This window comes from Cyprinodon variegatus, unplaced genomic scaffold, assembly GCF_000732505.1.
Source record: "Cyprinodon variegatus isolate N-32 unplaced genomic scaffold, C_variegatus-1.0 Scaffold780, whole genome shotgun sequence".
Classification (NCBI taxonomy): domain Eukaryota; kingdom Metazoa; phylum Chordata; class Actinopteri; order Cyprinodontiformes; family Cyprinodontidae; genus Cyprinodon; species Cyprinodon variegatus.
Window position 1 is genome coordinate 59,278 of NW_015151233.1, and position 13,464 is coordinate 72,741.

General features: G+C 36.7%; 1 protein-coding gene across 1 annotated transcript; it reads left to right on the top strand.

Annotated features, from left to right (window-relative positions):
* The first annotated feature begins 3,428 nt into the window (after nucleotides 1-3,428).
* On the top strand, nucleotides 3,429-10,860 carry LOC107098475 (beta-crystallin B1-like). Its single transcript, XM_015396191.1, has 6 exons — nucleotides 3,429-3,460; nucleotides 5,102-5,193; nucleotides 5,501-5,619; nucleotides 6,163-6,295; nucleotides 6,393-6,535; nucleotides 10,689-10,860. The coding sequence occupies exons 2-6, from the start codon at nucleotides 5,104-5,106 to the stop codon at nucleotides 10,858-10,860; spliced, it is 657 nt and encodes a 218-aa protein (XP_015251677.1). The 5' UTR covers nucleotides 3,429-3,460; nucleotides 5,102-5,103.
* Nucleotides 10,861-13,464: the final 2,604 nt, after the last annotated feature.

A 13,464-nucleotide genomic window follows, 5' to 3' on the forward strand; every position in this document is an offset into this window, starting at 1 on the left:
CTGGTTCGTTCGAAACACGCCCCATAATCACAGCTCTATGGAGCAGTATCAGACTCATATTCTGACTAGAATTGAGTACGACTACGTCAGGCTAGTGTTTTACCATTATTTAAGTTAGGTGTGTCGCTGGCCTATAGATTTTGATTATCTTGTAAGAGCGGCCCAGGGAAGCAATGACAGTGAGGCTTATCACCGTTGGTGAGTCAATGTGAGCATGAATGGATGATTGAATGAATGTAGTGTAAAGAGCGTAAAGCATCCTCACTTCTTGAAAAGCTAGGACAACAAAAAAATAAGAAGATTAATCTTATTGATAAAACGTAATCAATGTGGTATTTACATTTCCATACTAAACATGCAACAGTGGATTTATCTTATATTTCTATAAATATAAATGTATTCCTGTAAGGGTTTGAGAAATCCTTAGATGAAAAAAACAGGGTCTTCCTCTTTTTAACTAAACTGCATGTACTTTAGTATTTTTAAATGAGCTAGATTTAAATAATGATGAATAATTTTTTTGATCATCCATAGAGTTATCCGAGCTGTTTTAATTCCAAAACGCCCCTTCAGCCTTTTGTCTAATTACTATTCCCTCTGCGCTTACAAAGGATATCTGACATTTTATCAATAATTTTCCTATTTCTTTGACCAAATTCAAAGCACAGGAAGTAAGCTCTCAAAGAATATGACAGAGGTTTACGTCATCCTCTGGGGTCTCAGCTGGAGCACAGCTGTGGCCTCAGCTTCCTTTCTGTGTTCATGTGATGCTGCACATCACATGGCCCCGCCTGCAAAACTAATGTTTTGTATATCTCTGTTACCCTCATGCTCTGTATGAAATAAGCCGCTCATGGGTGTTTCTTTTTCCATCCCAGCCCCAATGCAATATTATCCTTACCCGCACTGGAGGGAAAGACAGAGGGCTTTTAATTTAATGACCTTCCCCGACAGTGTTCATGGGAGAGATTTAGATTGGTGTTTGTCCTTGCATTCACAGAACCCCATTGGTCACCCAAAGGTACAATAAGGTTATTGCTTCTCCCTGCTTATTGCTTCTCCCGTTATTGTTTTACCCAACGCCTTTTTATTACAGCCCTGACAGGAACAGAGGGGAATATTTTTGTGAGAAGCCTAACTGTATGAAGCTGGGCCAACTGCCTGCTATTACACTAATATTATGCTTGTAGTCGACTTTATAGTCCCTCTGTAAATTCAATAGTACAAAAACAAATTTGGATAAATCAGGTGGAATTATAAAAAGATATTCAGCTAACATGTTGTTGTCATTGTTGAAGTAGGTCACTGCCAAAACTTTGGATGTGGTAAAAATATAACTATGTTGTCCTGGCACCTTGTAGAGACATAAGATGTGGAGTAACATATGTGTGATTTAATGCCAGCATAACCAAAGCTGTTCTGTGAAAGCCTCCGTGGGTTGTTAGGGAACATTAGTGAAACGACATGCAGACTAAGAAACATACTAGAAAGAATTTACCTCACTCAAACAGGATCAAAAATATCTTACAGAGCACTATTCACTTCATCATCTGAATTTGGAAAGAAAATGAAGCAACAAAAAACCACAACAAGTAATAATCTTTCCTTCTGTTTTCATCGCCTCATGTTTTTGTTTTATGTAAAGTACTTTGTGTTGCCATTATTGTGTTCTATAAATCGATCACTCAATATAGAAGATTTCTATTAGGGCTGCATCTAACAATCATTTTGCAAATTGATTAATCTCTCAATTATATTTTCAATTAATTGATTGATAATTGGATGGCAAATGTTTTTTTTTTTTTTTTAGAATTTTTAAGAAATTATACCAGCTTAAACTAAAACGATCACTTGCAGAGTTTTGGATAGAGCATATTGACAGACGAACAAGGTTTCTTTAATCTTAAATACAAAATGTAACCTAAAGGCATATTTTACAGTCTCTGAACTCCAGTTAATGATTAATCAATTACTTGATTATTAGGCAACTAATAACTGATTAATCACAATTATTCCAATAAATTTTTTCAGCTCTAATTTCTATATTTGATTAAAACATGTTGGCAAACTCATCATAGTTTGATTACATTTTTGCTAAGCAGTGATGGGCACGCTAATGAGAGTTAAATTGGAAGATGAATGTCAATAAATACAAGTGCAAATTGTACAAAATGCTTTCCAGTTTGCCAGAGATTGGGATTGATGTTCATCTCCCTGCATGACAACAACCCGACCACAGTGCTGCAGTGGTAATATTTGGATTAAGGTGTTTTCATGGCTCAAAACAGTATACCAAAGTCCAAACTAGATACAGACGTTTTAAATTCCATTCAGAAAGCTTTTTCAATTCAAAATGTGGAAAATTCATTTTGAATTGAAAAAAATGTCCTTGATAGGAAGCAAAAAGTCTTCAAAATTGGAAACTAAGTCCAGTTGTGTGACATTCAGTATGATTCTTCGAGCTGATTGGGTGCCTGCCTCCCATGTGGAGTTTTTAGCCAATCACAGCAGCAGTAGCAGCTCAGACATATCACATTCTTGAGTTGTTTTACAACTAGCAGAGTTAATGAACAAATCAAAATCTTTGCAAATCTGGTTGGAAGCACAAGCATTTTGTCCTTTTGGATAATTTTTTAAATATGAAATAGAGGGTATTCCAGCTAAAACCGGTACAGCTGAGTTTGTTTTGCCCCAGCCTTCTACCTCTGGTTGATGCTTTGGCGTCATACACATCGATGCATTTCATTGGTTCAAAAAATTTCCCTATTGAGGCTAATGCATCTATTGGCTACTGGTAAGATGTATTTCATTTCAATATATATGTTAATTCAAAAATCTTGTTACAATTCATCAGGTTTGCAAGGCAACATTTTATATATAACAACCCTAAAAAACAATACAAAAAAAAAAAAAAAAAAACTCTTGATCCTATTGGTTGTATTTGCCATTGTAGCTGAAGTGTCTCTACTTCAGTAACTTCGCAAGAAGCAAAAGTGCTGGTTTCTTATTATGACAAAATATGTTTTTGCACTTATTCACAACTGTATTTTTAGTGAAAAAGAATTTGTTCATTTTGATTATAAGTATTAGTTATATGTATGGTCAATATGGACCATAGTGTGGTTTTACAGTAAGTTTCTCACTTTATGTGCAAATTTAGTCAAAGATTAAGCTTTTGTTTTAGTGTTTTTTCTTTCATTAAGTCCTGTTGATGAAACAAAAAGGGAGTCTCTGTTGCTCATATTTCTTTGGTTTAGTCTTCTTTTATTTCAGCTGGTATCCCCTGTTTTTCTCTCTTTGATGATGGGGTATTTCTATTCTATAGCGGCTGTGAGCTCAGCGGGTTTGCTTCAGTCTGTATAATCCCCTCACTCCAGCCGCCAGCATATAAAAGCTGCACTGGCCCCTCATCCTCCCACACTGACCACCAGTCCACTCCTTTGCGCACACACTGCCATAGGTAAGACATTGATCAACACCACACAAAAAAGAAAACAAGGGAGGAAGATAGACACCAGATATTTATGCTGATGTCTGTTCAAACTAGAAGTCAAAATTTGCTCATTAAATGTGATGCTGTTAACCACAATTACAGTATTGTTAATAAAAAAACAACAACATTGTGTCTTAATCAAAGAATATTGTAAAACTCATGTTTTGAAACGACAGCAGTGTTTTCAGACAGCAGAAAGGATTTTTTTGAGCAATTTTCTGCACTTTGTTTTGTCTGTTGGGATTTCTCTTTGTTTGATTATGGATGAAAAACATTGATTGTTTTGCGCTCAAACCAGCTATGAACAACTGTGGTAAAGTTTGCACAGACTGACTGATATTCTTGTTACAGCTTTAAAAAAACAGCTCTAGCTTTGCTTTGTATGCTTCCTTGTTCTCTTTTGCAAGTTAAACGTTTGCTGAAGGTGGGTCTCAGGAGACAGAACTTTTATCTACATCAGTCACCTTTCCTCTTTTGTTTTTTTTTACAAAGAGCAGAGAGAGAAGGGATTTCAGCATGCCTCAGACACAATAACAGCAATGCCTCTTGTAATTGTTTTCCTTTTTATTCTAAAAAGTACCAAGAACAAAGGTAGAGATATAAACAGTAAAATAAGGCAAAGCAGAAAAAAAAAAAATCAGAATACATCATTATTAATTGATATATTTTAACAGGAGGCAGATCAAGCTATTGTCAAGTTGGGTGGATGTTTGACAGGACAGAATGCATACTGAAGCTAAAGGTAGTTACTTGCAGATTAAAGAAGCAAAATTCCAAAAACATAAATCCACAAAAACTGAGAACAAGGAATAATCACAACAAGGGGGCAAAGACACAACAATAAACCAGGAACAGTGACTGAGCAGGAGGTGTATATTTGGGAGAGAGATACAAAGACCAGGCTAATCAGCAGATTGAGAGCAGGTGTAAACAGAGGAGTGTAGAAAGGAGCTGGGGAAAAGGAGACTGACACAAGAGGGCAACAGAGGGCAAACAAGAAATACCTAAGAACCCAAATACAATCAAAAATAACTAGAATAACACAACATGGAAATAAAATGAAGGAAAACTCAAAGATAAAACTTATATGTAACCAAAACTATGACATTTGTCCCTTTCTATATTAGTTAGCTGTTATATAAAAAAATAGAAATTTATCACAAAACTTGATTAATAATAAAAGAAAACGCAAAAAACCCCCCAACAAAAAATGCAAAACTACAAAAATATCCCCTTGATTAATAACTTTCTTTCTTTCCAGCAAAGCTGTTCAGACCTTTTTTGAATTTCGCCAGTTTTCCAGCTATTGGTCCCTGCTAACATAAATCAAAATGTATCTCACTACATTTCCCTTAAATAACACATATTGAACTTTTTTATTTTTATTTTTATTTTAAAGGTTAACATTAAGCCGAACATTAATATAGAACATTTAAAAACTGAAATACTTGTTTAACTTGTTTACTCCAGCTTGTAAAGGAAGCTTTAAAAAGTTTTTTTTAGAAAATCCTCTGGTTGTTCTGTGTTTCTGGCAAAGGTTGATTGACTCTTTATAGGTAAAACCTACATTTTGAGAGTAAACACAGCCTCTTCTTCTTGTTCTTAAAGTCATGTCTGCTGGAGCAGAGAAACCCAAGTCCCAGCCTGATGGGAAGGCAGCTGAGAACAAGATGTCTGCAATGGACAAGATGTCCTACAAGGTGCACAGAGTACACCCACACATCTTCTGAAGATTTTCAAACATCTCTTGCTACTCTATCGTGTCGTCTTTGTTAAATGGTGTAAAGCGTCTGGCCTAACACCTTACCCTCTGCGCTCTCACCTGCCAACTTCAACCTGCTGATTTTTTAAAGCTCCCTGAGTAGGTGGTCAGGAGCTACCACCGACTGAAAAATACTCAAGAATACATTTTTGTGTTTTTCAGATTAAAATGGGCTCTCCATAACAATATCTACCTTTTTAGAAAGTTTTCTCCATTAACCCATTTCTTTTTATTTGTGTCATCAGATGTGCGTCTACGACCAGGAGAATTTCCAAGGACGCTGCATTGAGATCAATGCAGAGTGCATGAATGTGTGTGAAATGGGAATGGACAGGGTGCGCTCCCTTCGTGTCGAATGTGGGCCGTAAGTACAGTGACAACCACATGCCCACACGTTTAAGTACAGAAGTTCCACTCCTGTGCGTAACATGCAGGTGATTTCACAGATGTGCCTCTCCATTATATGACATTTCTTCACTTTGCATTTTAGGCAGTCAGGGGAGGCTTTTATCCGCAGCTATTTGCAGAGAGCAGCAGGGGTGGGAACTTCAGCTTTTCAATTAGTGTCTGACTTTGATCAGAGCTGGGCAGCAACTTTGCTCTGTGTATATGATGTTAGGGGAATGGTTACTGTGTGAGTAGAATAAAAATTACTACACAAAATAAGAGAGTAAGAGCAGCATTATTATTCATTTATTTCCACTGAATCTCCAAAGAAGCACAAGAGGCCGAAATAGTTCAACAGTAATCTATAAAAAGAGTCAAGAGGCAGAAGAACGGGATCAGAGGCTAAGCAGAGCTCTTATGAAGGGTAATATATGCTGCTCTAGGAGGCTAACAAAGAGGTCTGCATAATAAGAAACCAGATGCTTATATTTTTTTGCTGATATTTCTTTCCCTTTATTAGATTTGTGGGCTTTGAGCAGATGAACTTTTGTGGTGAAATGTTTATCCTGGAAAAGGGCGAGTACCCCCGATGGGATTCATGGAGCAACAATCAGAGGAACGATTACCTTCTGTCCTTCAGGCCTGTGCGGATGGTGAGAACAGCTATGTTCTCAGTAGAGCATAAAGTTTGCTCTCTTCGATTTTTTTTTCCTAATGTATTTCTTGTCTTGTTCATCCAACATGCTACAGGATCCTGAGGAGCACAAGATCTGCTTATATGAAGTCGGAGAATACAAGGGTCGCAAGATGGAGATCATGGACGATGACGTTCCCAGCCTGAGTGCCTATGGTTTCACCGACAGAGTGGGAAGCATCCTGGTCAGCTGTGGAACGTGAGTACCTTAACTTTGTCTTTGCAAAAAGGCTTAATGGGACCTAGCCACCATATCTTCAATCATCAAAAGTTCATAGATTAAAATAAAAAAACAAGTTTTTTAAGGGTTTATTAAAATATTATATGCATTATGTTGTATAAATAGTAACAGAAACCGTCGTATTTGTTAACTGACTGTCATGTGTTTGCTCTTCTGAATTTCATTTTCAGTGTAGTTCAACTATGTTGATTCAAAAGGTCAGAAACTCAAAGGTTGGACGTATTTCAAATTATTGCACCCTTTGTTAACGCTATTGGATCTTTCTGAGCTCTCTGGAAAACATGTCATACTTAATATATTCTCAAAATACAGGATTTACAATAAAGTCACAGGATTAAAAAACAGGAGGAAGCTATTTGCAGGGAAACTATATTTCCATGGCTGCAGAACATGCTAATTTGCCTCCTTTGTTCTCTTTTCTACCTTAAAGTTTTCTTTTATTGTAACAGAAAAAGTTGGGCACAAATAAAAGCCGCTTGCTATCTCTGAAGGTTGCATCGTCACGCTGAGAAAGGAGCAAATTGACCTGCAATTATTTTAGGGAATCCCAGGATGAAAAAAAAATGTATGACAGCAAAGCTGCTTTCTTAACTTCTTTCGCATAAAACCTGGTCCTTTCCTGCTAGAATTTAAAATGTAGAAAGACTTTTTCTTTTACTCTGGATTATTCACAGAATGTTAAATTTACTCTTAGCAAGACTAAACAAGCTCATTGTTGTGATTGCTCAAGAGGATTTGTGTTGTTTTGCATTCTAGGTGCTTAGGTTCTACCTACTAGGGCCACTATAAACACTGCATCTGATGAGTGTTAGGGGTGGAGCTAGTCAATTATTGGCCATCCCTGTGGCCATCCCTACTAGCAGATCCCATGTAGACATAATTCACAAGTAGCTCCTCTCTAAAACAGAGGGTAGCTGCAGTAATACTCTCAAATGAATGTTTTAGCGATTATTACATTTTAATTGTTCATATATCAACAACTAAAATACAATAGCTAATTACTTCCATCAATATACTATCATTAAAAATGATAAATACAGAATGCACGCAGTTTTAAAAAACTATAGTGAAAATGAGAAAATTATATCTCTTCAAGTCATCTAGGAGTTTTCTATGTAATTAGAGATAAAAAAAAATATTCCACTCAATCAGGTATTAATATATAAAAATTATGCATGACAAGTATTAATAAAACTACAGTTGTTTTTTTTCTTTCTTCCGAAACATAGATAATAAATGACAATAGATAAAATATTACTACCAGACCTTAAAGCTGAAATAAGATTCTCCACCAACGCTTTAATTTGGAGAGCATGGATGTGTAAATATAACCTGAAGCAAGGGCTTTATGAAATCCTATTTTGTTTTTAATTGGAAAATGGGAATGTTCTGCTTGTGCATTTTCTTTTTGAAACATTGTAGATTGAAACGAAACTGATTCTGGTGCTTGTACACTTTGTTCCCTGCCTTACCAACCATATAAAAACTTTACTGGCTACAAAACTGAGTGTTAGAGATTGATACTCATTGAGGAATTTTAAAGTAGATCTTGAAAACCTTCAGGGAAAAAAATTTGGTCAAGTGGTTACTCTTCCATAGTTGTATCTTAGTCCTGAACTTTACTTGTCCTTATGTTGATAAAAAGGCTCATTTAGTTTTTTTTTTTAGATAGAGATAGGTCTACATTAATGAAGAAAAAAACACAAAAATAAATATCCCTTTAGCATAGAGTTGTCTGGAGGGTTAAAATAAAATAAATAAAGTACTGTTAATTCCACAGGTCATCAATGTTTACAATCCAAGGACACAACTTTTGCCTCCAGGTTTTTTTTTGAGCATCACAAAAGTTTAATGGAAATAAAAAAAAAAAAAATCAAAATAACTTCCACAAGTTGGTAAAAACGTCTTAATGTTTGCCTAAGTGTGTTTTTTTTGGCTATTCTACAAAAGACCAAATGCCCTAAATGGGAAATGGAAAAAGTCAACAAAATAATTTCAGATATGGTGAAAATTTCACTCATATGCATTGAAATTAATTAATTTCTTTATCTACATCTCCAGAAAGCATATACCATCATCAATACTTGTTGAAAAGACAGAAAAATGACAAATTGCCTCATAGCAACACATTCCAGAAAAGCTCTCCCCATTTTTCTCAAATATGTGGTCTCTGCCAGTTTGCAGTCTTGCCTGGTTTATTCACCTCTATCTACTAGATGGAAAAATGCCGACATTTCTTTTTCATTTAGCAACAAATTAAAAATTGTCCATGAGAGTTAAATGCAAACAGAGCAACTGGGTAACATCCTTGCAATTATTCTCATGAACCTGCATGTCAATAGGCCTCTTGGTAGCATTGAAACTCAGGACTTCTTTCTGTAAAGCAATGTTGCCTTTACTCATAAAATTCAATTAGTTAGGAGTTTTATGGTTAAATTCAAGAAACACAGTTTAATTTATTCTGTTGTGCTTTTAAACAAATTAAATGGGCCATCAGTGAAAAGATTAAGGGTATAGTGGAGGATGTACTTTTTCCGAGTGGATCATCAAAATAAGTGGTCCTCCTTATTGTCAATCATTCTGGTGATATGTCTGGATAAGGTCATCCTACATGCTTGTCCTCATTTTGACTTAACGGTAGTGAGTCTGACATAATGGAAAAATTGCGAATCTTCTTTTGGAAAGTAGGCTTGTATGAATGATGCAAACAGCAACTTTTAAACAGGGAGAAATGGATTTGTGCTTGCTCTCCCAAGCATTTAATAGATGTACCCTCACAGAGCAGGAACAGGGTTGTGCATGTGCATGTTTTGGCATGTGCATTTTTTTTTTATGCGAGGAGGGCAGGTCTTTTAAAAAATTCATGAAAATCCTCCACTATACCTGTAATGCATCTTTTTGGTTGAACGATTCTAATTTTTTTTAAATGTGAAAAATAATACCTTTATTATATATTATTATATTATTATTATACCTGATGACAATTACTAAATAATTTTATCATACTCCAGGTTCTCCATTAAAAACAACAAGAAAAATTGCTTTGATCTCTGGAAAACTTGTATTTTCCTAAATTGTGAATGTAAAAACCTTTCCATTTTATAGGATCTTGAATCATTTTAATTCCAAGGCACTGTTCTGGACCCAAAGGGCCACAAGTCTCAAACTTTATTCTTTACAGAGAAGGTGAAGTTGGCAGATAATTTGATAGATGATACCCTTCAAGTCACCAACACTGCTTCAAACTTTGAGGAGGTATCAAAAGTGGCTAAATCTGGCAACAATATAACCAGGAGTGGGATAGTGTTGGTGTCACCCTCGTCTTGACGTCACAGCATTATCTGCTGTAAATTTGATATTCACAGCATGAGGTAGAACATTCATACGTGCAAATTGCAAGAGTCTCACTTTCATGGCTTGAGATCTTATTTAACTTGCCTAACAAGTACATCTCAGCCATGCTTTAACACACTGTTTTGTATGCCTGTCTGGGGCTGCAGCTCCGCTATCTTAGAGTCTGTTCTGCATTTGCATCTTCCAGTCAGTAGATCATGCATATTTCAACAGAGCTGCCAAAAAACATTGCACTCTGCCTTTCAAACTACTGCATCAAAAAAAAGTCAGAGCCTGGCGTTGCGTGTGTCAGACAGTTTTCGCATCTGTGACGTCATTCTCATATACAGGCTGAAGCAGCTTTCTAATCACAGACTATCAGGAATAGAGACTTTTTTCATCAGCAGCTTTCTGATGGTGTCGTAGACGTCAGCAGCACAGCGTCCCTGTCTGTGTTCGCAGAGGTGTGGCTGCAAACAAAGCTTATCCTCTGCTGTGATTACTTTGTTTTCAATGGTCTGAACTATTTGAAACAAACAGCTGGGGAGCGGAGCTGTCTGTGTCTGAAAGCCTGACAGCATGACAAATAGATCAATGTTTTCAGTGTGAGAAATGTTGATCTACTCTGAATTATCTGCCTATGTCTCTTAAAACATCTTTTATACACAGTTCTCCCTTATCTCTCAATCATTTTTCAACATCCTTATTTGTTAATGAATATCTTTTTAACTTCTAACTCTGAAACTCTTTACATCATGCTTCCTCTTTCCTTCCCTAGATGGGTGGGGTACCAGTTCCCTGGGTACCGCGGCAGCCAGTACCTGCTGGAAAAGGGTGACTACAAGCATTTCAATGAGTACGGCGCTCGCAACCCTCAGATGCAGTCCATTAGGCGCATCCGAGACATGCAGTGGCACCCACATGGCTGCTACACCCTATCCGCCAAGTGAAGCTCAGAGAGGGTGAGGAAGAGGGGGTGTAGAGGAGAGGAGGACCGGGGAGGTGATGGAGGGAGGGCAAAGAAGGAAAGGAGCAGACAGAGGTTGCAGTGATGTCTCCTTCATTCCTAAATGTGTCGTGGTTGGTGGCGCAGGGCAGAGGGAGTACATTATAGGACTATTTATAGCTGGAAGTCAGCGACCGAAGTAGAGTTACAGGAAGTTGCAGAGGAGATAATTACAAGAACCACAGAGACTATATCTGGTTAGAAACACCCTCTCTCTGTGTTTTTCCCTCTTCAACTGTCTCCTGGCTTCCCCATGCAGCCCCCCCTCCATTCCTCACTCTCACACTGATGTTGCACATTTAACCCACGTCAGCCCTCACCAAACCTATCAGAGGCGTTTTTCTGTTTGTGTGATGGACAAAGAAAGACTGCATGAAAGAAAAAAGAAGGAAATAATTAAAGTGTTCACATCCTGCTGCTACATACTGCTAATAAAGCTGCTCTCATCCTGCTTCATTTTGACTGATTTCATTTAACCAGTGTGATAGGATATATGTATACACACACACAAACACACACATATAATATATATATATATATATATATATATATATATATATATATATATATATATATATATATACACACATACACATACACACACACATATAATATATATATATATATATATATATATTCCACCATTTAATCCAATGTGGGGCATGCAATGTGGGGCATGCACCATTCAGCATCGATGCGGCAATGTGCCATAATCGATTATGTCACTATTTATTTTCTGGCCTCAAATGGACAAGTTGTGAAGTTTCAATTACTTCCGGGGGCATACCAACAACAATCAAGATGGCTGAGGCGGAGGGAGATGACCACGATAGACGGGTAGGCCTAATTAAAAATGCACCAAAAGCTTGGAAAGTGGATATCTGGGCACATTTCGGATTTTACAAAGTCAATGGGATTTTGATGCATCGCAATGCATCGTAGAATCGAATTGAATCGAATAGTGAGGGCAGTGCCAATGCACACCCCTAGCTAATACTATTATATTTTCCATGTTATCTTCCTAGAACTTCTTTTCCTATTTTTTGTGTCACCTGCATGGCTTGAGGCAAACTGCAAATAGGACGCCTTAGTTCGGGTGAAAGAAACTCTGAAGCATTCATTAGACCAAAATACCTGACGCAACTGTGCACCAATAAACAAACCAACGTCCAAAACAAATGAGTTAGTGTCTGACTTCATACAAGTTTCTTGAAGAACAGTCAAACATCTCTAGAAGCACACTATATTACCCTTTCACAAGTATTCCTAGAGCAGCACTGCTTTACCAGTAAATGATGGGCTGAGATCATTCTAACACCAATGGATTAAGCAGGGATGTCACTAATATTTCTATAACAGCAAAAAGGCAAATGGCGATATGGTTTAGTGCACTCTGCATAGTCATGAGGAGATTTTGTTGAAGAATATGATCAGAAATTTGATATATATTTACAAACCACCTTAGACAGAAAGTTGTTTAAATTTCCCACAGGGCTTACTGTAAATGTTAAAACATTTGATTATTTGAATATTTTCCGTAAGATTTGGAGAGGATTTGCACACTGCTTCTAAATTTATCCTCTTTCTAATATTAAATCCTGTTATGGACCTGATGTAGCTACAGTAGGCTACAGTAGGTAACATTAGTGCCAGTTTTTATAGGGTATAGTCATTATACAATGATGTAATTTCCAACGTGTAGCCTTAATAGTCATTCAATACTACATTTCAAAGCAGATAAATTAAAGTAAAACTGTGTCTTTTTTCAATCAGTTTAATTGGATATTTTAGAAGCCAGCGGTGCTAAAATTCTGCAACAAATGTGACTTGACACTAGAATTGACTCGTGCATCCTGCTAGAGCTACAGGGAACCGGGTTCACCATTTGTTGCATGGCTCCCCTAAAACATAAAAAAATTTACTTATTAAGCCAATTTTCTTATCTTCGCTGAGTGGTATGAGTCTGCTCTGTTTTAAAAAACATTTTTAAGGAAAGTTCCTCTCTCGCTTCAGCAGTGTCGTTTCTCAGCCTATTTCTGAAGAGAGCACAATCTGATTTGTATGATTGTGCTCTCTATGATGGAAGCCAATCTGGTCCAGTTTTGCTTATCTGTTGGAAAAAAAAAATCCATCTCTGCTTCCAGAGAAGTCTGACAGCACATTACGTTTTCAAACTTATGAGAAACCACAGCCACTCTTGCATTATTTATCATGCACAGGAAATTGATGCGGTCCATGAACATCAGTACCGAAGTTGATGCAAACACACTTTTACCCTGACATTATGTTTCTTTTTTTGTCTCAATAAAATTGTGAATTATTCATGGTTTTTGTTCACTTTCCCTTTTAAATCTTCAAAAATTCATAAGTTTAATTACACATGGTGGAATTTATAGAAACTCTCTGCACCATGTGGCTCTAGTGGTTTATTTTTTATATCTTTGGTTTATAATTGCTGCATCATTGATTATCAGACTATGATGGAGCAGGCCTTTTAAAATGCTTCAGTGGATCAGTCGGGCAATTTCAATAAAGGAGTTTTCAGGAA

Coding starts and splice junctions, on each gene's coding strand:
- LOC107098475 (XM_015396191.1), top strand. CDS start 5,104: ATGTCTGCTGGAGCAGAGAAACCCAAGTCCCAGCCTGATGGGAAGGCA. Junction 5,620..6,162: donor CTTCGTGTCGAATGTGGGCC/GTAAGTACAGTG, acceptor TCCCTTTATTAG/ATTTGTGGGCTTTGAGCAGA. Junction 6,296..6,392: donor CCTTCAGGCCTGTGCGGATG/GTGAGAACAGCT, acceptor AACATGCTACAG/GATCCTGAGGAGCACAAGAT.